The 23,628-nt window shown below is 44.2% G+C and overlaps 1 protein-coding gene across 1 annotated transcript in view; it reads right to left on the bottom strand.

The window, feature by feature from the left end:
* Positions 1 to 1,535: 1,535 nt before the first annotated feature.
* The window catches only part of Ggta1 (glycoprotein alpha-galactosyltransferase 1 (inactive)), a 91,659-nt gene continuing 69,566 nt past the window's right edge, over positions 1,536 to 23,628 (bottom strand). The window contains exons 4-8 of the mRNA XM_045141507.1: positions 21,766 to 21,801; positions 19,445 to 19,510; positions 18,828 to 18,929; positions 11,159 to 11,296; positions 1,536 to 3,974 (exon numbers count right to left, since the gene is read on the bottom strand). Of these exons, the coding sequence (XP_044997442.1) occupies positions 3,281 to 3,974; positions 11,159 to 11,296; positions 18,828 to 18,929; positions 19,445 to 19,510; positions 21,766 to 21,801 (1,036 nt within the window). The 3' untranslated portion in view covers positions 1,536 to 3,280. The remainder of the gene's footprint in view (positions 3,975 to 11,158; positions 11,297 to 18,827; positions 18,930 to 19,444; positions 19,511 to 21,765; positions 21,802 to 23,628) is intronic.

The raw sequence follows: 23,628 nt of genomic DNA, 5'->3' as shown, positions 1-23,628 counted from the left end.
CCCTCCATACTCCTTCAGCTATATGGGATATGACTGGTCATAAAGGTCCTTTGGTGAGGTGGCTTGCCGGCATCCTGGATCAGCTGAAGGTCTTTCTCTTATCCAGGGTTCCAACTGGAAAGTTCATTGCTTTACATTTGTGAGGTGTGTAGAAGGGAGCTGGACATGCACATGTGTGGGATGCTGCCTCCAAAAGCCTGTGGGAGTTATGCCTCTTCCTTGGGGGGGGGGGGGCGGTGTCGGGGAGTGCACACAGCATTGCTATGGTACAGCATTTCAGTGCAGCCCTGTAGCATTTGTTAGGCCTGAACACACAACTTAAAGGTAAGAATGGCAACATTCTTGTTTTTCTTGCATGACACATTAAAACTGACTCAGTAAGCCGGGCGTGGTGGTGCACGTCTTTAATCCCAGCACTCGGGAGGCAGAGGTGGGAGGATCGCCGTGAGTTCAAGGCCACCCTGAGACTACATAGTGGATTCCAGGTCAGCTTGAGCCAGAGTGAGACCCTACCTCGAAAAACCAAAAAAAAAAAAAAAAAAAAAAAAAAAAAAAAAAAAAAAAAAAACTGACTCAGTGCATCTGAAACAGCTTTATGCATTAAAAGTGAGAGAGGGTTCAGGCCTGGACAGATATCTAGTTTTTAAAGCATTAATTCTTACAAGATCCAAGTTGCATCTTTCCTGATATTAAACACACCCTGGCGTAATGGAATGTGTAGGAACATGGATCCTTGTGCTTCAGTCCAGCCATTTATCTACTGGGTGGCTTAATTTCAGAATCTCACATTCCTCATTTGTCAACCCAGCCTAATGCTCTCCAGTGAATCCATCATGCCCTGTTGCATATTCAGTGTGTAACACCACATCAACCTGCTTACTTTTTTTTTTTTTAATCTGTTTACTTATTTTGTTTCTGACAATGTTATGCTCTGTAGCCCAGGCTGGCCTTGAACTCACAGTGATCCTTCTGCCTCAGCCCCTTGAGTGCTGGTATTACAGGCATGAGCCAATATACCAGTTTAAGACAGATTAATTTCTATATTATACATATATCTATCCATCTATCTATTTGTAAAAAAAAAAAAAAAAAAAAAAAGCCAGGCATTGTGGCACACACCTTTGATCCCAGCACTTGGGAGGCAGAGGTAGGAGGACTGCCATGAGTTCAGGGTCACCCTGAGACTACCTAGTGAATTCCAGTTTAGCCTGGGCTAGAACAAAATCCTACCTGGAAAAACAAAAACAAACAAACAAACAAAAAAAGCCAGCCTTTCCCTAGAGATCAGGACCACTAACTCCCAGGTAGCCGTTATGATACTGCTTTCTCCCTCTGCCCTGCCACTTGGGCTTCAGGGACACCTGCTCCTGGTGATTCTTCCTCTACCCACTATTTCAGACACAGTATATTTTCAGAGGGCATGAGGGTTTTTCTAAATCCAAAAGCCTAAAATTCCACAGGGTTATAGGCAGTGATAACTGACAATCCTGAACACCTTTAGAAGAATTTTCGTAACTCATGACCAGACCAGAATGTACTGAGAAAATAATTTATTCAATTGTAAATCAGCAATTGTATTTTTTTAAAAAAATGCATAAGCATTACTATTAATGAGACCCTAAATTTGTCCACTGAGGATTTAAATTTCAATTTTTTTTAAAATCAAGAAATTCCCTCAAAATTCCTTCAGCCTTTCTTTTCTAAATGTTCAGGATAGATCATTTCTTTGGCTCAGGAGTTAAACCATTAACCTCTTTCTTCTTTACACTGGATCTTACTCGGCTTGAATAACAGAGAAGCATGACTCTTAACTGATGTGTGGTATCCATTTTCTTTTTCAGTGTCCACAATTCAGGATTTTGGGGGTTCTGTATATATTTTTGGCAACAATTGGAAAGTAGGAGGCACAGTGAAATATTGAGAAAAATCTAAATTTCCTTTTTATGGAAGAAATCTTTTGTGCTATACATTAACACAGTGCAATGACTTCAAATAAATTCCTTGAAAAAAGAAACAAATGACCTAGACTAGAAGACAAGCAAAATATAAATACATGTGCATATGTACATGTTGACTGAGAACTTTCTTTACGTTGACGTGTTTAATTTATAATGTGTAGGACGTCGCCGCTTCTCTTGGAGAAGGGAACTGAATGACTGTCCCTCCATCCAGTCCTGATGACCGGGCCTCCCATCGCTACCTGCTTATGTTTGTGTGAAGAGCATCTGACTGTCACACTTCCAGAGTGCGGATGGAGCCCGGGAAAGAAGAGGTCTTCAGTCCAGTCCTTGACGTCAGCCTCCACCTTGGAATGTGATGGGCTGAGGGACCCTGAGGCTCCAGCCAGGTGGTGGGACAAGATGGTGGCCGATTGTCTTTTGGTGAGGCTTAGGTCCTTGAAGGCTTCTCTGTCTACTGTGAGCCTTTCCTCTCTGACACCATTGGCTCCCCTCTCCCGGGTGCTGGTGGACTGAATATGACTTGGGCAAAACAAGAAGCACCTTCCATTCAAGTTCTTGTTCTGTTAGTCAAGGAGTGAAGGAGGCTGGAGACACCCCTCCGTGCCTCCAGCATACCTCGTGTCCCCAGAGGTCAGCACCTCTCTTCCAACCCTCTCTTTGGTATTTCATGGCAAGCTCAACATTGGACCTTTGTTTTTGCTTCAAGCTGAGCATTATTGACTGGTTCACTCAGAGCTCTGGACATGAGTCAGTCTGACAGCCGCTGGGAATCTCCACTGCTCTCCACACAGAAGCCAAGCAACATCTTAATGGAACGCGGGCTGCAAATGGCCTGAAGCAATCAGCTTTAAAGCCCTTGAGGATTGCCATGGTAGATGATGTCCTTGCTAAAAGTCCTCTTGCCACAAAGCAGCTCTATGTTGCTTTAGAACCACTTAAACCGGAAAGACAATGAAATCAAGGGGACCTCCTTCTCCCCGCCATGTCTTGTTGCCAAACATTGCCATTCTCCAGGACAGTATCGGACACACTGGGTAGAGTGTTCTGGCTTTTTCTTTGCCTTTGGCAAGTTGATTTTGTTCAGCTGACAGTATTTCCCTCAAACCCAAAATATTTAAGAAATCACTGGGAATTTACATCTGATTACCGTAGATTCATTCTCACATATTACAGGGCTCAGAGTTATAAGGAGAAATAGTATGCGTTTGCCACTTTGGTGTTTTGTTAGTATTTTTTAAATTAAAATGAAGTGTTACTTTTCTGAGGAATCAGCCAGAATAATACTCTCAAACTCAGAAACCTACTGGCACAATTCAACATCAGACATTATTTCTAACCAAATTATACTCTTTCGTCTGCCAAGCTATCTTCACATTTTTAATATCTAAAGGCAGGCCTATATGATAATCCCAGCAATATTCCGGAGATAAGATTTTAGTGGGTTTATTGAGGAGGAAATACTTGTTTAGGTGGCTTTCATCATGCCACTCAGCTTCTATGCCATTTTTCTTGTCCTGGAGGATTCCCTTAAAGCACTCCTGGGTGAGGTTGAGAACCTGGGTGGGTGTTCCTCCAAAAATGGCTGCATGGTAATAAAAATCCCCCTGTCCAAACGGAATGTATGCTGCTGACTCTTGCCGCCTCTCATAGGTAAACTCATCAGGATCTGCCTTGTACCACCAGGCCTGGAGCTGAGCCACTGACTGGCCCAGAGTTTCCACACCAAAATTATCTTGGAAGATCTGGTCAACATCCATACAGAAGAGGAAGTCGACCTCATGCTGGATGTGAGAGGCAATGTGCTCCCCGATGGTCTTCATGCGCATCATGCTGATGTCCTGCCATCTCTTCTCAGCCTTGACCTCAAACACTTTGAAGGAACGCAGGGGATACAGCTCTATTAAAGGCATCCTGGAGATGTCATCCACCATGATGTAAAATATGACTTTGTGGCCGACCATGAAGTACCTATTAGCAGATGTTATGAACTCTTCCAAGTAATGCTCAATGTATCTGAAACAAAGAAAATAATATATTTAACCTCTGGGTTCTTGCAGGAGAGCGCAGGCTACTTATCAAGTTGTCTGTGTTTATGTTGAAGAGGGGAACCATTTGTCCCCACTGCAGTTGTGGGTTTTCATGTGGAAGGACGTAGATTAGAGTAACACTCTGGCTAATTTCAACTAGTCATTCACTCTGCCAGTAGAATGACTTATCTGAATGCCAAATTTTAGAAAGGCAACTAGGCATGCAGAGTCCTGTCCTCTTGCCCTGTGAAAGCCTGTGTTCTCAAATGCCTGATTTGCAGGAAGCTTCGTGGCAAGCTCTAGTCCCAATTCTAGAAGCCTGTACTTTCTAATGCTGTAGGTGCATGGGTGTTTAAGTCCTTCAACAGCTGGGAGGCCCAAGGTCTACAGATATAAGCCACATTCTTTAGCACTAGCTTTAACTGCAATAAAGGTGATTTTTGAACATCATCTACTTTACTTTACCCATTCTTTTTTTTTTAATTAAAAAATATTTTATTTATTCATTTGCAAGCGGAGAGAGAATGGGTGCACCAGGCCCTTCAGCCACTACAAACAAACCCCAAGATGCATGTGCCCCCTTGTGCATCTGGCTTATATGGGTACTGGGGAATCAAGCCTGGGTCCTTAGGCTTCAAAGGCAAATGCTTTAACTACTAAACCATCTCTCCAGCCCCTACTTTACTCTTTTTTTTTTTTTTTTTTTTTTGAGAAAGTGCCTGAATTCCATTTCAGCCTGGGCTAGAGTAAGACCTTACCTTGAAAAGGCCCCACTAGATATAGACACGTCCCTAGAATCTATTAAGGATTCAAAATCCCAAACGCACCTACCTTTGCGCTTGCTTACATCAACCACCGGCACTGTCTCGTCCTCTGGGACACAGGACACAGACCCTCCCATACTGCATAGTCAGCCTGCAAGACTCCCGGAGGCCACCCTGCTCATCGTATAAACACCCCTGTTCCATAAACCCATACAAATAATCTATGATCGCACCTTATTTTAACTTTTGTCTTTAAAAAGTATATTTAATATGTAAGTAAAGAATAGATGAACGGGGGTGAAAAGGCCCAAAGTGAGGTCAGGGGAAGAGACTGAGTAAAGGAAAGGGAGGGCTAATCAAAATCTAAGAGGATGCAAATAAATCATATGGAATCCTCCGGTTTTGAACAATGGAACACTCAGGAGTCATAGATTGTTGTTAGAAAATTTTCAGTGCCACAGATGGGATACCTCCAGTGAGGTCCCTGATGCCCCCAAAACATTATAGGCCATTGCCGAGGCACTTGGTTTCCCACCAGGAATAGATGGTAAGACCCTATTGCTGAAGACTCCACATACTTGGGCTGCAAGGCCACTGAGAATCCTGCTGGAACTGAGCTGATAACCTCCTCCATGTAGACCAGCTGACAGAAAGCTGGAAAAAGCCATATAGTTCAATGTGAGAAAGAGATATCACTAGTGAAGATACTCAACAGTGCACACTGCAAGCCTTATGATTGGGCAGCCAGGCCAAATGAGCCAACAGGTGCAATAATGGCAGGTCTGTCATGGTGGAAACCAACTGCCTTCCAATTGCATGGGAGGCCTGCTCCATGGAGGGGGAGGGGAAACACATCCCTGATACTGAAAACTTAAAACAGGGGTAGTCATGAGCCCTAGGGGTGTAACATCTTCTGTTGTCTGGAAAAATATATATACTATGCTTATCAAACTGCCCAGTAAGCCCTTCTCATAATACTTATACCCTTATATTAATGCTACTCTCACTTTGGGTAGAGAATCTTCTCTTTTCAGATGGCAGTGACCTTGGGATGACTCAGAAGGTATCATAGTGCTGGAAAGAAGTGACTGGAGTACTGAGTAACATCTTGATCACACCTTCTAAGGCTCAGGGTCTAATGCAGAAGAGGTGGTGGAAAGAATGTAAGAGCCAAAGGAAGGGTAGGACTCCTTACAACGTGCTCCTCCAGACATAAAATGGCCTGGATATCCATGACCTCATAGTGCCTGACACTACCTACACAAGACATCATGAGAGGAGGAAAAGATCATGACATCAAAATAAAAGAGAGACTGATTGAGATGGGGGGATATGATGGAGAATGGAATTTCAAAGGGGAAAGTGGAGGGGGGAGGGAGGGTATTACCATGGGATATTTTTTATAATCATGGAAGATGTTAATAAAAATTGAGAAAAATAAATAAATAAATAAACCAAAAAAAAAGTATATTTAGAAAAAATAAGGTTGCTTACAAAATTGAGCTGAAAGCATTGAGAATCCCATATATCTGCCTGTACATATGCATAGCCTAACCCACTACCAGCATCTCTGCCCCACAGTGGTGAGTCTGTAACAGTCAGTTAGCTTACACTGACATATTGCTATCACTCAAGGTCCATACATGACATTAGGGTTCACTTTGGGTGGTGCATCCTATGGCTTTTAGCAAATGCATAATGGCAGGTACTCACCATTATAATATTCAGAATAGGGGCTAGAAAGATGGCTCAATAGTTTACAAAGCCTGATGGCTTTGGTTCAATTCCCCATTACCCACGTAAAACCAAATGCACAAAGTGTTGCTTGCATCTGGAGTTCTTTTGCAGTGGCAAGAAGCCCTGGTGTGCCCATTTCTCTCTCTTTCTCTGTCTCTGAAGTAAATAAATCATTCAGAATAGTTTCACTGCCCTAAAAGTCCATAGGCTCACCAGGCATGGAGGTGCACGCCTTTAATCTTTAATCCCAGCACTCGGGAGGCAGAGGCAGGAGAATCGCCATGAGTTCGAGGCCACTCTGAGACTATAGAGTGAAAAAACCTTACCTCAAAAAACCAAAAAGAAAAAGAGAAAAAAGGAAAAAGGAAAACCCACAGATTCTTCCCTCACGCGTGCACTCATAATCACTGGTTTTTGTGCTATCACCACAGTTTCGTCTTTTCCAGAATGTCCTGGAGTTAGATACACAGTATAGACAGCTTTTGCAGGCTGGCCTCTTGTTCACTTAGTCATAGGTATTTAAGAGTCTCCCCTGTCTTCTCATAGCACATTTCTTTCTAACACTGAATAATATACTCTTGTCTGTATATGCCACCATTTATTTTTCTGATTTACCTGTCAGGTGACAAGTAAGTTGCTTCCAAGTTTTAACAATTGTGACTAAACCTTCCAAAAGTATCTGTACACAGGCTTTTGTGTAGACATGTTTTCAAATTAGTTGGATAAATATCAAGGATGATAAGACTAGATGATAAGAAAATGCTTAGTTTTCATAAGCAACTGCTAAACTTTAAAAAAATAATATTTATTTATTTATTTGAGAGAGAGAATAGGCATGCCAGGGCCTCCAGCCAATGCAAACGAACTCCAGATGCATGTGCCCCCTTGTGCATCTGGTGTATGTGGGTCCTGGAGAATTGAACTGGGATCCTTTGGCTTTGCAGGCAAACACCTTAACCACTAAGCCATCGCTCCAGCCTGCAACTGCCAAACTTTCTTTCAGTTGCTGCACCATTTTGCATTCTTCCTAGCAATGAACAAGAGTGCCTACTTTTCTACATCTTTGCCAAAATGTAGTGTTTTCAGAGCTTTTGGGTTTTTTTTTTTTGACATTTTTGGGGGTCACTATACTGTGAATTAGGAACTTTGTGATGAGTGGTTTGTTTGTTTCTTTCTTTTTGGTTTTTCAAGGTAGGGTCTCATTCCAGTCCAGGCTGACCTGGAATTCACTCTGTAGTCTCTGGGTGGCCTCAAACTCATGGTGATCCTCCTACCTCTGCCTCCCAAGTGCTGGGATTAAAGGCCTGCATTACTATGCCTGGTCATTTTTTTTATTTTGAGAGAAAAATCTAATGTAGCTCAGGCTGGCTCATACTGTCGACAAGGATGACTGAATTTTCTGATCTTCCTGCCTTTACCTCTTAGGGGGTTTACTCGGATTATAGGAGCATGCTACCACACCTGACTTTTGGCTTTCTCTCTCTTTTTTTGAGGGGGGTTCTCACTCTAGCTCAGGCTGACACCATTGTTGTTCTTGTCATTAGACTGGCTAACAGCAATCCTCCTGTCCCTACCCCGGTCGCCTGGAGTTACAGGTATGCATGACCATGTCTTGCTTTTTTGCTGTTGTTTGTTTTGTTTTTGAGGTAGAGTCTCACTTTAGCCCAGGCTGAGCTGGAATTCACTCTGTCGTCCCAGGCTGGTCTTGAACTTACAGTGATCCTCCTACCTCTGCCCAGCCCATGCCTTGCTTTTTACATGAGTGCTGGAGATAGAACTCAGGTCCTCAGCACACTTTCCCCCTGAGCCATCTGCCCCATCCCTTGATGCTTTTTATTTGAGCCATTCTAATAGGTAGCTCATGATTTTGACTATTTGCTCATTCAAACAACATTATATTGAGCTGGGGAGATGCCTCAGTGGTTCAAGGTGCTTGCTTGTAAGCCTGATGCCTGGGTTCAAATCCCTAGTACCCACATGGAGCCAGTTGCACAAAGTGGCACATGTGTCTGGAGTTCATGAGCATTGGCAAGATCCCTGGCATGCCCATTTCCTCTCTCTCTGCTTACAAATAATTTTTAAAAAAATATTTTATTTTTATTTATTTATTTGAGAGAGAGAGAGAGAGATACAGATATAGGCAGGTAAACAGAGAGTGAGCGTGTGCACTAGGGTCTCCAGTCACTGCAAGTGGACTCCAGATGCATACACCCCCATGTGTATCTGGCTTACGTGGGTCTTGGGGAGTCGAACCTGGGTCCTTTGGCTTTGCAGGTAAACGCCTTAACCACTAAGCCATCTCTCCAGCCCTAAATACTTTTTTTAAAATAAGGAAATCACATGGCTTGATACAACTCATGTCAAACTCATTCACAGTGACCATGGACTGAACTCACACTGGGTCACACACTATCAGCTAACCCTGATGCTTGGGGTGCAATAATGGCTGGCACTTTTTTTTTTCTTGATGTTTGGGTTGCCCTTATGTGCCATCTAAATAGATTGTGCCTTTACTCTTGCCTCAATTCTTTAAATGGACAGAACATATCTGAGCAATACAAAGAGGGACTCTGACATGGCTCTATGGCTGGTGGCCAGATATTCTTGATCCTCTAGAACTTTAAGAAAAATCTAGTGTGCAGTCAAGCTGGGGAAACAATCTTGGAGGGGGGTCATGGGGACAGTTAACCTTGTTTAGAGATGAGAAGACTAGGGCATTGCTATTTGAAACACAAAGCAAACATCATTCCTCCTAAAGACCCAATCCACTTGAGGCAGGCATCTATTGCTTTGGAGAACCAATAGACTTCTCTCTCAAAGCCCTGGAGCCCACGGCATGTTTTCATAAGGATGTGGGGAGGATTGATGGTTTGTTCAGCTGAATTATGATTGACACATTTTTGTGGGGCAATGGACAATGTCCCAGTTGGGGGGGAAAGGGGTGGATAGCAAGATTTAGTGAATCTGCAAAATGGTTGGCTTGTCCCTTTTTGTGCCAGAGGATTGAATTGAGTCTAGGCTCTTATCCCTAAGCAATAAAAATTCTTATAGAATATTCTAGAATAAAAATGTTAAAATTCCAGTCGCTCTTCTTTCTTAGAGACACTATCAGGGCCCCGAGACTGGCACATTTAGCAACATTAGAACTTGATACTTAAGGGTGATGATAGCAACAGCCATGGCTTCTGGCCTTGGGCCAGTGAAGTCTATCTTTGGAGTTGTAACAGTTACTTTCTTATTGTTAGAACAAAATACCTGACCACCAGCAGCATGTGTAGGGAAAGGGGTTTAATTCAGCTTATAGTTCCAGGACGTAGAGTCCGTCATGATGGGGGAAACAGCAAGAGCAGGAATCGGGCATCATGTTGTCACATCAGCCGGGAGGAAGCAGGGGTGGAGACCGGATGTGGCGTCTGGCTAAAACACCTCAAGGCCTGCTCACAATGCTATACTTCCTCCAGCATGGCTCTGTGTCCTAAAGGTTCCACAACCTTCCCTAAAAGTTCTACCAATAGGAGACTAAGTATTCAAACACATGAGTCAATGGGGGAAGTTTATATTCAAACCACCACAGGAGTCTTGTCCAACCATCACAGAGCCCTCCTTGAGGTCTTTGTCGAAGCTTAGGGTACAATCAACCTGAGCTTTGAACTCTGCATAAGGCAGGGGAATCAACTCTTATGTGGCCTAAAATATATATATATAAAAGAGAGAGAGAGAGAGAGGAATAAGGAGAGAGAGAGAGGGTATTGGCACATCAGAGCCTCCAGGCACTGCAAACGAACACCAGATACATGAGCCACCTTGTACATCTGGCTTATATGGGTCCTGGGGAACTGAACCTGGGTCCTTTGGCTTTACAGGCAAGTACCTTAACCACTAAGACATCTGGAGGCAGAGATAGGACTGCCATGAGTTCAAGGCCAGCTTGAGACTACATAGTGAATTTCAGGTCAGCCTTGGCTGGAGTGAGACCCTACCTCGAAGAACAAAATAACTAAAAAGAAAAAAAAGGAGACTTGAAATTATGTTTTATTTTGGGAAAAAATATTTAATTCCCTAAGGAAAAAAAAAAAGGTTCTATTTTAAAGCTAATGGTATAGCTCTACTTTCAGGTAAGAATAACTACTATTTTTCTGCATCAAATGTTCTGAACAAGGAAACAACTGGATGCTGCAAGTGGAACCTGGCCAAAGCCTTAGTAGTTTCCTAATGCACCAACTCTTCAGGAGCCAATCCCACAGGAAGACCAGCCAGCCCTGCTCCAGCCTGGAAAACACAGTGCATAGATCATACTGTGCCTGGAGCCTGCTGGAACCCCCTCTGTCCTTGGTCCTGGGCCCTGGGAGCCTAAGAGAAACCAGCCCATCCAGCAACTGGTGCCTTGTGAACTCTCAAGGAAAGCCACAGAGGCCAGGGAGGACAAGTGCTGCTCAGCCCGGAATCCACATTATAGGGGGCTGAAACCTGAGCCCCCCTCCCTCTGGGGTGCAAATGGATGGGTTTACTTGTTTGTTTGTTTTTTTTTGTCTTTAGCCCTTTGAAGCTGAAATAGTCTCCCACCTAATAATTCAAATGAGTTATAGCTTCTGTGAAACCATGGATCCCTCACAGACAATTCACAGTAAAGCAAGAAAAAGTCAAGGACGATTTTGTCAGAAACACTTACCTTCCTACAGCAAAAACAGTCAAGCCCACGGTGATTTTCTGTCTGGCATAATACTTTTCTAGGATAGCTCTGTTGTAAGTGCCTTCCCATACAACTGGTGCCTTCCATGGGGTCACTGTCACTACCTCTGGGCGCTTCCTGGTAGGGAAAAACAAGCAAACAAACATGTGGATCAGGAAAGTTCTATTAAGACAGCACAAAGTGCCCAAGGAAAAGTGGGTCAGCAAGATGCACAGTGATTTTCCTAGAGTCCTGGTTGGAGCTTCACCCGGAGCATTTGAACAGATGCGACAGGTGCAGTGAGCTCAGGCACCTCCGAAGGCTATTTGGAGGTGCCTTACGGGCTCTTCCTCTGCTTTACCATCTCCTCTTCTTTTCCTGCTTGCTTCTAAACCCTTTCTTTTTCCCAAGCCTCAATCTGACACCACTAGGTTGTCATTATCACTGTGGATATCATTTGAGCCTAAGAAGATCCTGATCCTTGATGTATGGGAATGAGAGAATGAAGCAACAGCTGAGCGAGAAAAAGCTGTCTCAATTTGCCTTTGGCTAGAAAGAGGTTTCTGCACATGGATGCGAGGCTTGACCTTAAAGGACCCCACACTTGGACCCCTCCCTTTGGCTATCAGATTATTGAGATAATGGACCTCCCAAAACTAGAATTTTATCAGAAGTCTCCTGCTGGAGCAAGGAAAGGCTAGGGCCCTGAGGCCAGCCAGAGGGGGAGCTTTCCAGCAACAGATTTCACACAGCTGATAAGGGAATTTGGGGTATCTAAGAGTGATGGAACCATTCTTGGCTCTTGGGGGGTTTTAACCTAGGGTGCTGGACAGTGACAAACACACAAAGCTTTCACCACAGAGTCAAGTACTTTGGAGTCAAGTCCAAGAACCTCCAAGTACTTTTATGAATTTGAAGACTGAAATCCAGAAACTATAGAGGGTAAAATCTGGAAAGATTTTATTATAGAGATTATGTATCTGAGAGAAGGAAAAACTAAGCTCCTGTGTAGCAGGAGGGGGTCCCCAGAAATGAGAAAACTTGCCTGGTGACTCTGATTGGGTCTTTTATGGGAATTTATTGGATAAGGGCTGAGCAAGTCAGTCTAATTCTCATGCCACTTGGTTAGGCACCTTACACGTCAGATTCCTAGGAAGAACTACATATATATATTTGACAGAGAGAAAGACACAAACTCTAGATGTATGCTCTACTTTGTGTATGTGGATTTACATAGATACTGACTGGGGAATCGAACCTTGGTCATCTGGCTTTGCAAGCAATTGCCTTTAACTGCTGAGCCACCCACCTCTCCAGCCCCTGGGGTACTCCTTGAGAGAAGAAGAAGGAAAAGCCAGATCCTAGGCCATGTGTCCAGGTACCTTGCAATCTTATTCACATCTTTATATCGTGTATCTAGGGAAAGAGGACTCTTTTAGGGAAAAAGAGATAAGATTAAGACCAGATTGTCCCTTATAGGTTCAAGAATATTTCCCATTTCGAATCAAAAACAAAACAAAACAAAACCTATTTAGCTGTCTTTTTAATGGGGCCATTGAGGACAAGTGACTTAGGAATGCCAATGCCTAGGATTGTGCCCTAAAAACTAGTAACAAAGCCAGGTATGGTGACACATGTCTGCTATCCCAGTGCTGGGGAGATGGAGACTGGAGGCTTACGGCCCTTATGTAAGGCCTCTTTCCTTTCCCCAGACATTTTCTGGGATTCTAAAGTGCTGACATTGTTTGTGGTAAAGATATCCTACCTTCCTGCATCGTGGTGATGGATCCTGGGCTTGGATAGCTAGTCTAATCTAGCTGAATCCATGAGCTCTAGTAGATATGCTAGCTCAAAAACGTAAAGTGAAGGGTGACTGAAAAAGACATGGGGGGGGGGGGGCTGGAGAGATGGCTTAGCAGTTAAGGCATTTGTTCACAAAGCCAAAGGACCTCAGTTTGATTCCCCAGGACCTACACAAGCCAGATGCACAAGGGGACACATGTGTCTTGAGTTCCTCTCTCCCTCTCTCTGCCTCTTTCTCTCTCTCTCAAGTAAATAAATAAAAATAAAGTAAAAATAAAAAAAGACATCCAGTGTCAAACTCTAGCTTCCACATACGTGTGCATCCACACACATACACATGCAAAAACATCTCCATACCTGCCAGCATCCCTGTTACAAACAAAGTGAGGCTAAGAAAGGACTACAGAACTGAGTGACACGTCACGGAATTCATATGAAGAGTCTAACTGAGGTTCAGCACTGGGCTGGCTGAATGGCACCCAGTCCTTCCCCTTGAGAATGTCTCAGTCCCAGTGGGCAGTCAACCTGCTACCCACTCCTCAGCTGCAGGACTATTCAGACCATGTCTTCTAGAAAATCCAAGAAAGCCAGCATCCAGTGTGGTTACTTAGATGGGAAGGATTCCTTTGAGCATAAAGACAAAGCAGCCCATTAAAATTTAATGTTAAATTAAAAATTTAAATGTTCCATTTCCCAGCAGTTGGTCAATTTCACTGACAATCCTAACATGGCCGTAACCCTGACTAAGAAGGCAGACACAGCCTGGAAATGCAGGGAGGGAGAAGAAGGGAGGGAGCATGAGGCGGGCATGGGCTTCTGGGAGAAACCTCTACCTCAAGCAAGCTTGGCCATCAAATCTCACAAACTACAAAAACAAAGGGACTAGAGGCAGAGACCCATGTGCAAAAGGTCAACCAACTATGGCACTATCAACTGCCTGAGATGGTCAAGACTACCAAGACATATCTTAAAAAGGAGGGAAAACGGGCTGGAGAGATGGCTTAGCGGTTAAGCGTTTGCCTGTGAAGCCTAAGGACCCCGGTTTGAGGCTCGGTTCCCCAGGTCCCACGTTAGCCAGATGCACAAGGGGGCGCACACGTCTGGAGTTCGTTTGCAGAGGCTGGAAGCCCTGGCGCGCCCATTCTCTCTCTCTCCCTCTATCTGTCTTTCTCTCTATGTCTGTCACTCTCAAATGAATAAATAAAAAAAAAAAAAAAAAAAAAAAAAAGGAGGGAAAACGCCAGAAAGAGCTGCTCAAAGATCTTCCCTCTGAACAGGGCACTTAACCTGTGACCTCAGCATGCACAATTCTACCGTACAGGGAGAAACTATCATCAAAATTATAAACCTTCTGTAACCACAGCACACTCATCCCTATGTTACTAGTAGTTTTTCAAAAAACATTTATTTTTATTTACTTATTTAAGAGAGAAAGAGGGAGAGAGAGAGAGAGAGAGAATGGGTGCGCCAGGGCCTCCAGCTGCTGTAAACGAACTCCAGAAACATGTGCCACCTTGTGCATCTGACTTACATGGGTCCTGGCGAATCAAACCTGGGTCCTTTGGCTTTGCAGGCAAGTGCCTTAACCACTAAGCCATCTCTTTAGCCTTCAGGTGTTTAAATCTTATGTCTTTTTTTTTTTTTTTGGTTTCTAAGGTAGGGTCTCACTCTAGCTCAAGCTGACCTGGAATTCACTATGTATTCTCAGGGTGGCTTCAGAACTCTCAGCGATCCTCCTACTCTGCCTCCCGAGTGCTGGGATTAAAGGTGTGCGCCACCACGCCCGGCTTAAATCTTATGTCTTTATTCATCAGCACATAATAACCAAGGGCTGGCAAGAAGAAACTTCTATAACCACTCAGTGGAGTAAAGAAGAGATATGGGGACTAGGGAGATGGCTCAGTGAGTAAAAACGCTTGTCAGATAAGCACGAGGGTCTGAAAGGGCCTGAGATTAATACCTAGAGGGAAGATGGACACAGGGGACTGGCTGGGGCTTGCTGGTCAGCCAATCAGACCCCCCCCAAAAGAAGGCAGCTCCAGGTTCAGTGAGCTACTGTCCTAAGGAACAGCAGAGGACCCCTCACGTTCTCTGGTGGTCTCTGTATGTGTGCACATACATCTGCACACACACATGCATACATTGTACGTGCACACACCATACCATATATATGTGTGCAAAAAAAAAAAGAGATCTGTAACGTACACTCACTGAGCTGCAGCGTGGTGGACAGTGACCCGGCACAGAGCTCATGTCAGCAAAAACAGGCCTATGGCTGTAGAGTGGAGACTAGATAGCTTATGGGAAGGATTTGAGAGCAAGAATCAACAGAACAAGTTAATTAATTACACTGTGGGTGAACAAAGGCAAAAGCCATCCCAGACTCTGTCTCCATGGAGCTATTTACCGAGATGGGACGTGAAAGAACAAGGGTGGAGTGGGATTGAGAAATCCATGTGGGTCGTGTGATACATGCAGAGATGTCAGGAAGCAGGTCGACACAAGTCAGGACTCAGAGGAAATGCCTGGGCTAAAGATACAGCTGTGGGAGTCATCCTGTCATTGGTGCTACCCAATGCCACGGGAGTGGATGGAAGCGTACTAGAAGGAAGGAGAGGACCTGGGAAGAGGAAGATGCCCCTACTAGAGGCTGAAAAAGAGTGGAGATGAGGACCCGGAGGACGGCGGCCGGAGAAGCTAAGGGACCTGGATGTCGAAATATGTGCATGACATACCATGCTGTATTGGGTCACAGGCAGTTTAACAAAGATGGCACACTGAAGAAGCAGGACTGAAAGACAGGGAAAGTTTTGGGGACATGGGAAGGGGAAACAAGTCCCACTCCCAGGAGTCTGGTTAAAGTCCTCACCAGCTGAGAAGCAAACATTCCAACACAATTAGTGTTTGTTATAAAGATTGCTGACATAGAAATAGTACTCCTGGTCTGGAGAGATGGATCAGAGCTTACGGCACTGGTGACCCGAGTTTGATTCCCTGGTGCCCATATAAAGCCAGATGCACAAAGGGGCACATGTATCTGGAGAGTTTGCAGTGGCTGGAGGCCCTGATGTGCCCATTCTGTCTGTCCATCTTCTATCAGTCTCTGCTTGCAAATAATAATAATAAAATAGAATTCTTAGTTGGGCATGGTGGACCATTCCTGTAATCTTGGCATTCTGAAGGATAAGGCAGGTGGATTGCCATGAGTTCAAGGCCAACCTGGTCTACATAAGTCAGTTCAGGACAGAGACCCTGTCTCACAAAGAAAGAAAGAAGAGAAAAGGAAAAGACAAGAAAAGAAATGCTTCTTTCACATACAGATATGTTCTGTTGAAATAACAGTGAATCAGGCTTAAGGCCCTTATGTAAGGCCTCTTTCCTTTCCCCAGACATCTTCTGGGGTTCTCAGACAAAGTGCTGACATTGTTTGTGGTAAAGATATCCTACCTTCCTGCATCCTGGTGATCTTATCAATGTAATCCAACCAGGTGCTCCTCAGGAGCCACCCTTGATCTCATGTAGATTTCCTAGCAACCTTTTGAAGATAGTGACTTCAAAACTTACCAAAATGGTTCAAACGGCTATTGTAAGGGATGGAGGGTGACCCTTAGAGAAGCACACACGTGTGCTCTGGGGTGTGTCTTCATCCCCTTCTAAATGTCTCCATTTCTCTTAACCTTTGTAACTTAAAGTCTATATTAAAATATCAGTAATGAGGGAGCTGGGGAAATGGCTTAGTGGTGAAGGCATTTTCTTGTGAAGCCTAAGGATCCTGGTTCAATTCCCCAGGATCCATGTAAATCCGATGCATGAGGGGGTGCAGGTGTCTGGAGTTCATTTGCAGTGGCTAGGGGCCCTGGCACACCCATCCTCCCTCTCTGCCTCTTCTTCTCTCACAAATAAATAAATAAAAAATTTTAAATAATAATTCTTTTCTGTCAAAACCAGGAATCCTGAGTTTGCCCGAGTTAAGGCCCCTAAAATATTAAGGGGATTCCTCAGGCTGCTGAGGGTGATAGTGCCTCTGTCCCTCTTGCCACTGAAAATTCATATGACATAAAATATAGCCAGATGCATAAAGTGGCACATGCAGTGGCAAGAGGCCTTGGTATGCCCATTCTCTTTCTCCCTCCCTCTTTCTCAGATAAATAATATGTTGAATGGTATCTGTCTAGGTGGGCAGATTGCTTAAAAGAAAAAAATGTATTGCTGAAGACTCCCCATACTTGGGCTGCAAGGTCACTGAGAAATCCTGCTGGAACTGAGCTGAAACTTCCTCCATGTAGACCAGCTGACAGAAAGCTGGAAGAAGCCACACTGCATGCAGTTCCATGGGAGAGAAAGAAGTCATCAATGGAGATAAACAACAGTGGACACTGCAGACCTTACATTTGGCCATCCAGGCCAAATACGCCAGTGGGTGCAATAGTGGCAGGTCTGTTATGAGGGAAACCAACTGCTCTCTAATTGGACTGGAGGCCCACTCCATGGGATGGAATACATCACTAATACTGAAAACCTACAATAGTTGGTCATGAGCCCTAGGGGTATAACATCTGCTGGTGTCTGGCTAAAAGTATATACTATGCTCACCAAACTGCCTGGTAAGCACTTCTCTTAATGTTCATACCTATAAATTAATGCTACTCTCACTTTTGGTTTGAGAAGCTTCTCTTTTAAGATGATGGTGACCTTTGAATGATCCAGAAGGCACCATGGTGCTGAGAAGTGACAGAAGAATGCTCAGCACTGAAACATCTCTATCACACCTTCCAAGGCTCAGGATCCATTGCAGAAGAGGTGGCGTCAAGAATGTAAGAGCCCACTTGGGAGGCAGAGGTAGGAGGATCACCGTGAGTTCAAGGCCACCCTGAGACTCTATAGTGAATTCCAGGTCAGCCTGGGCTAGAGTAAGACCCTACCTTGAAAAACCAAAAAAAAAAAAAAAAAAGAATGTAAGAGCCAAAGGAAGGGTAGGACTCCTTACAACATGTTCCTCCAGACACAAAATACCCTGATTATCCATGATCAGTGCCTGACACTACCTACACAAGACCATCATAATAGCAGGAAAAGATGATGACATCAGAATAAAAGGAAAAAGAAAAAGAAAATAGAGACTGACTGACAGGGGAAGATGGAGAGTGGAGTTGCAAAGCGGAAAATAGAGGGAAGAAGGGAATTACTATGGGTTATTGTCTACAATTATGGAAATTGTCAGTAAAAAAATTAAAAAGTGAATTTGGGCCCAAAAAAGCAGTTTTTGAATGAACATATGGTGGGTAGTGAGTAGCAATTTGTAAAATACCAAGTGGCATACTGTAAGTTTTACAAAAATTATGAATAAGTTCACAGCCCCAGAAGATTTGTTTTTATCATCATTCCCATTGCTAAGATAAGTTACATGAAACTAAGAGAGACTTTTTTTTTTTTTAGGTAGGGTCTCTCTCTAGCTCAGGCTGACCTGGAATTCACTATGGAGTCTCAGGGTAGCCTCTAACTCATGGCAATCCTCCTACGTCTGCCTCCCAAGTTCTGGGATTAAAGGCGTGCGCCCGGCTTTATAAGAGAGACTTTCCTTGCCCCAACTCCAGATGCTGTGGTTCTCCACATCTGCCTGTGGTTTATTAACCCCCGCCCCTCCACCCGGCCAGCCCCAGGGCTTTGGGAGTTATCTGCTACCACTGACCATTTCCTGTCAGAATTACCAAGTGGACGGTAGTTTCTTATCCAAAGTCCATTACTGAAGTTTAACAAATGCTAAAGTTCTTTCTCCCGGTCAGCAAGGTGTTCAGTGGCCCCAGGGAACGTCCCACCTCCATGAACTATGATTTCCTTGCACTTGGAGTGAGGTGGTTTTCCTTACTTTGGATTAAACCATTCGCCTAGTGAAAGCTCTTCACTGTTGTCTTCCTTCCATCCTTCTTTTCCTATGTTCTCTTCTTCCTCATCTTGATAACCAGGGGTCCTAAGTAAAAAGGAAGCAAGCTAGGTGAGGCAAGACGGGAGACCTGTGGAGGCAGAACGACAGGGGACTCTCATGAAATGCATTTCAGAGTAGAGAAGATGTCATCAGCCGGGGCACTGGCTGGAGGTCAAACCCTAAGGACGCACTTTCAGTGAAGAGGTACAGCATTCAACTTTGTTGTCACTCATCCAGATCAGCACTAGGGTCTAATGGCCGAGTTATTCTCAGGTCTTTCCATGTCATTGACTTACATGACCAAAACATGTGAGAACAGCCTTCTTAAACTGTTTCTGTCTCTGATGGTCTTGTGTGATTCAAACTTCTTCCTGAGCCTCACTCTTAACTACAGAGAGGGATGGAGGGAGAGAGGGAGGGAGGGAGGGAAAAAATGGAAAGTGGTAGCTCTACACACCAAATAGATTCTTCATACGATTTCAGTGAGCAAGAAGGAGGGAGTGAATGTGATCGCACTTTCACTGGATCGTCTTCAAGTGTCACTCATCCCTAGCCCTTACCTATTGTTAAACCAGGTCTGAAACCACCACCTCTTCTGACTGCTGTTGTCACCAACTTCTGGATTTCTAGGAATGAAAAAAGAATGTGAACACTCAGATCAGCAGAATGGAAAAAAAAAGTGGGGGGAGCCTGGGCAGGGGGGAAACAGCATTAATACCAGCTAGTGAGGTGACTGGGGTAGGACAATTTTCCTGTCAGATTCAACCCTGTCTGCTAAAAGGCGTCACTAATAACAATCAGCCTTCCACGAATGAAGGGACCTGTGAAGGCGGAATGCAGCGACACACACGCAGAGCTCACAAGTTGCGGGATTGTACTAAGTTGTAAGTCTTAGTGAAAAAGCACACACCTTTCCAGAATCATGGAGGAGGGGGTGTTTGTTTGTCTTTGCAAAACTAGGATAATTCAGATTGCTACAAAGGTCAACCTGAGAAGAATTCCAGTCACCAACAGTGACAGAGGATCACTGAACAAGGGTCAGAAAACTACTGACACAGAAGCTACCTCAGCCACCCATGTGAGAAGCTTCCTTGCCCTCTTGTTGGGAAAGTCTCTTCAAGTTAGAACCTTCTAGAGGAGAAAGAAAGGGAAGGTACACAGATGGCAAGTTAATTCTGATCAGACATAATAATATTAAGAAATCCGGGGGGAGGGGTTGTTGTTAATTTGTTCAGTTTGTTTATATAGACAGTGCCCTGCTATGTTATTGTAGCTGGTCTCGAACTCCCAAGCTAAGAAGTCCTCCACTTCCCCTGCAACTGAGAGGGCAGGCACGTATGAAACCTACCAAAGCTCATCTGCTTTCAGGAAATATTTGAGGCGCTTTGTGATATAAAGGTATGGTTGCAGGAAGTGGGGAAGGAACACGAGAATTAAAACACACACACACAGACACACACGAACAGGATGGGGTGGCGCACACCTTTAATTCCAACACTCAGAGTGATGAGGAAGGAAGAGTAATGTGAGTTCGAGGCCAGCCTGAGACAACATAGTGAATTTCAGGTCAGCCTGGGCTAGAGCGAGACCCTACCTCAAACAAACAAACAAACAAAACCACAAGAGATGAAAAGGAAACATTGGTTTGGTCAACCAGGTATGTATGTATGTATGTGTATGTACATATATATATATTTTTTTTCTTCTAAGTATGTATTTTGCATGACTTGGTCATCCCACATTTTAAATAAGTTTTGTTTTACAGCTGAGTTTCTGGTTGAGTGGCCCTGTGTAAGTTGCCAAGTCCTATGGCATCTAAGGATAAAAGCCAGGATGTAATACTACCAGATAAATCATATTGAAATGAAGGCTGAGGTGTGCACAAGCAGTTAAGAACAGTAATCTGTTCTGAGCCTCCTGGCAGCCATGCCAAAGATAGGAACAGAGAGGTTTATTTAGCTCTGATTTCTTTTCCAAAAAATTTTTTTTACAGTACTTGGGAAGGAAAGGTAGAAGGATCGCTGTGAGTTCAAGGCCAGCCTGAGACTACATGGTGAGTTCCAGGTCAGCCTGGGCTAGAGTGAGATGCTACCTCAAACCACCCCCCCCAAAATAAATAAACATAAATTTTTAAATGATCCATGTTAGCTCATTAAAAACTGGAAGTTTAAGCTAAGCATAGTAGTGCATGCCTTTAATTCCAACACTTGGGAGGCAGAGGCAGGAGGATCCAAAGTTCAAGGTCACCTTCTCAACTACTTAGTAAATTCGAGGCATACACCTTAAACCCCAGCACTCAGGAAGCTGAAGTAAGAGAAAAGGATCACTGTAAGTTCAAAGTCAGCCCCCAGGATACAGTGAGATCCTGCTTTTTAATTTTTTTTTTTTATTTGAGAGCGACAGACACAGAGAGAAAGATAGATAGAGGGAGAGAGAGAGAATGGGCGCGCCAGGGCTTCCAGCCTCTGCAAACGAACTCCAAATGCGTGCGCCCCCTTGTGCATCTGGCTAACGTGGGACCTGGGAAACCGAGCCTTGAACCGGGGTCCTTAGGCTTCACAGGCAAGCACTTAACTGCTAAGCCATCTCTCCAGCCCGAGATCCTGCTTTTTAACAACAAAATAAAAGCCACCAAGGGGGGGGGGGACACCTAAGGAAAATTATGAATCATCCTTCTATAAAATCTGGTTTAGAGGCTGGAGGATACAGTCCAGATCCCTAGGAAACAGCCTCCCCACCCATATGCATGGACAGACACTCACACCTCCCCTGACCCTTTCTGCCTGAGCATAGCCACTTCCCAGTGGGTAAGGAATCAACTGTAGGAGATCCCAGCCAGTGGGGGAAGCCCACAAAAGCTACTCAGATTCCAAGCACTTACTTCCGATGATATATCCACAGCAAAGAGCCTTCTGGGCTAAAAGCAAACAAGAAATAAAACATATCATGTTACTTTCAATTCTCATAAATGCTGTTCTATAACAACTATCATCCACTCCATTCCATAGAGACAACCAATGATAAAGTGTAGAAGATCAGGTACAAATGCAGAGGAGAAGGGAATAATTTGGGGGACTATGAGACACTACACAATCTCAGTCAGAGTTTGGGACCGAGTGACCTCACAAGGTGAACTCTGACTATTCAGCTCGCCTTTTATTGGGGTGGGGGAGGCAGGGGGCGGGGACAGTACATATGTTTACTGCCAAGGTTATTAGTAAAACTTCAAGAAGTAATCTACTATCATGGAAAATGTTAATAAAAACTAAAAAAAAAAAAAAAGTAATCTACTAATTAAGGAACTTAAAAGAGAGCACATTTGAGGATTGTTTAGAAAGGCTAGTCAAAGGATCTTGCTCTTGAAAGACAGTATGGACTTACCCTATCTAGGCAAAGAGCAGAGAGGAGTTGGTGACAGAAATGATGCCTTACTGATAAGGTGGCTGATGCATCAGCTTTAGAAGAAAACAAAACAGCAGAGAATATATGGAGCCAGGGGCGAGGGAGATGGCTCAGCAGTTGAAGACACTTGTTTACAAACCCTGCTGGCCCTGGTTTGATTCCTCGATACCTACGCAGAGCCGGATGCATAGGGCAGTGCATCAACCTGGAGGGTTTTTTTTTTTTTTTTTGCCATGGCAGGAGGCTCTGGCATGCCTATACATGTTCTGTCTCTCTCCCTCTCATTCTCTCATATAAATAAATGAAAATGTTTAAAATAAATAAACAAATAAATAAAAGAATACATGGAGACAGCATATATAACACTAATAAAATGTATCTACCTCTGGGGATTAGCTCCATGCTAGCAAGGCAGGTGTGGGGTGAGTTAAAAGTTCAATTCTGGGAGCCGGGCATGGTGGTGCACCCCTTTAATCCCAGCACTCAGGAGGCAGAGGTAGGAGGATCATGAGTTCGAGGCCACCCTGAGACCATATAGTGAATTCCAGGTCAGCCTGGGCCAGAGGGAGACCCTACCTTGAAAAACTAGAAGTTCAATTCTGGGGCTGAAGAGATGGATTAGCAGTTAATGCACCTGCCTGCAAAGCCAAAGGCCCAAGTTCTATTCCCTAGGACCCACGTAAGCCAGGTGGTGCATGTATCTGGAGTTCATTTGCAGCTGCTGGAGCTGGTGTGCCCGCTCTCTCTCTCTCTCTCTCTCTCTCTCTCATAAATAAAAACAATTTTTTAAAGTGCAATTTTGAATCCCAACAATAAAGACAGCTGGGAATTTCCAATTGCATTTGCTCGGGCTCTCCAGAAGAGACTACCTAGAGAACTTTCAGTCAGGGTGCTTTCTTGGTTTAGTGGGGGTGTTTTGGTTTGTTTGTTTTTCCTTGTGAAGATAGTGAGCTATCAAATCCTAATCTGCCACCTTCTCAGGTTCAGCCACCCTCACCAAGGATTTATCTTCCCCAAGAAAGCAGGGCCTAGTATCAATTCAGAAGGCAGCGAGGCTGCTGAAGCACTCACAATGCTGAGGCAGGAACTGGGGCTCCTTCGGGTGAGCACCTCTATGCAGTCATTCTACAAGTACTTGCTGGGTGTGTCTTTTTTTTTTTTTAATTTTATTTATTTATTTGAGAGCGACAGACACAGAGAGAAAGACAGGTAGAGGGAAAGAGAGAGAATGGGCACGCCAGGGCTTCCAGCCTCTGCAAACGAACTCCAGACGCGTGCGCCCCCTTGTGCATCTGGCTAACGTGGGACCTGGGGAACCGAGCCTCGAACTGGGGTCCATAGG

This window comes from Jaculus jaculus, chromosome 1 (genome assembly GCF_020740685.1).
Source record: "Jaculus jaculus isolate mJacJac1 chromosome 1, mJacJac1.mat.Y.cur, whole genome shotgun sequence".
NCBI lineage: Eukaryota > Metazoa > Chordata > Mammalia > Rodentia > Dipodidae > Jaculus > Jaculus jaculus.
Note: the sequence above shows the minus strand (reverse complement) of the source record. Positions and strands in the feature narration are given on the sequence as shown.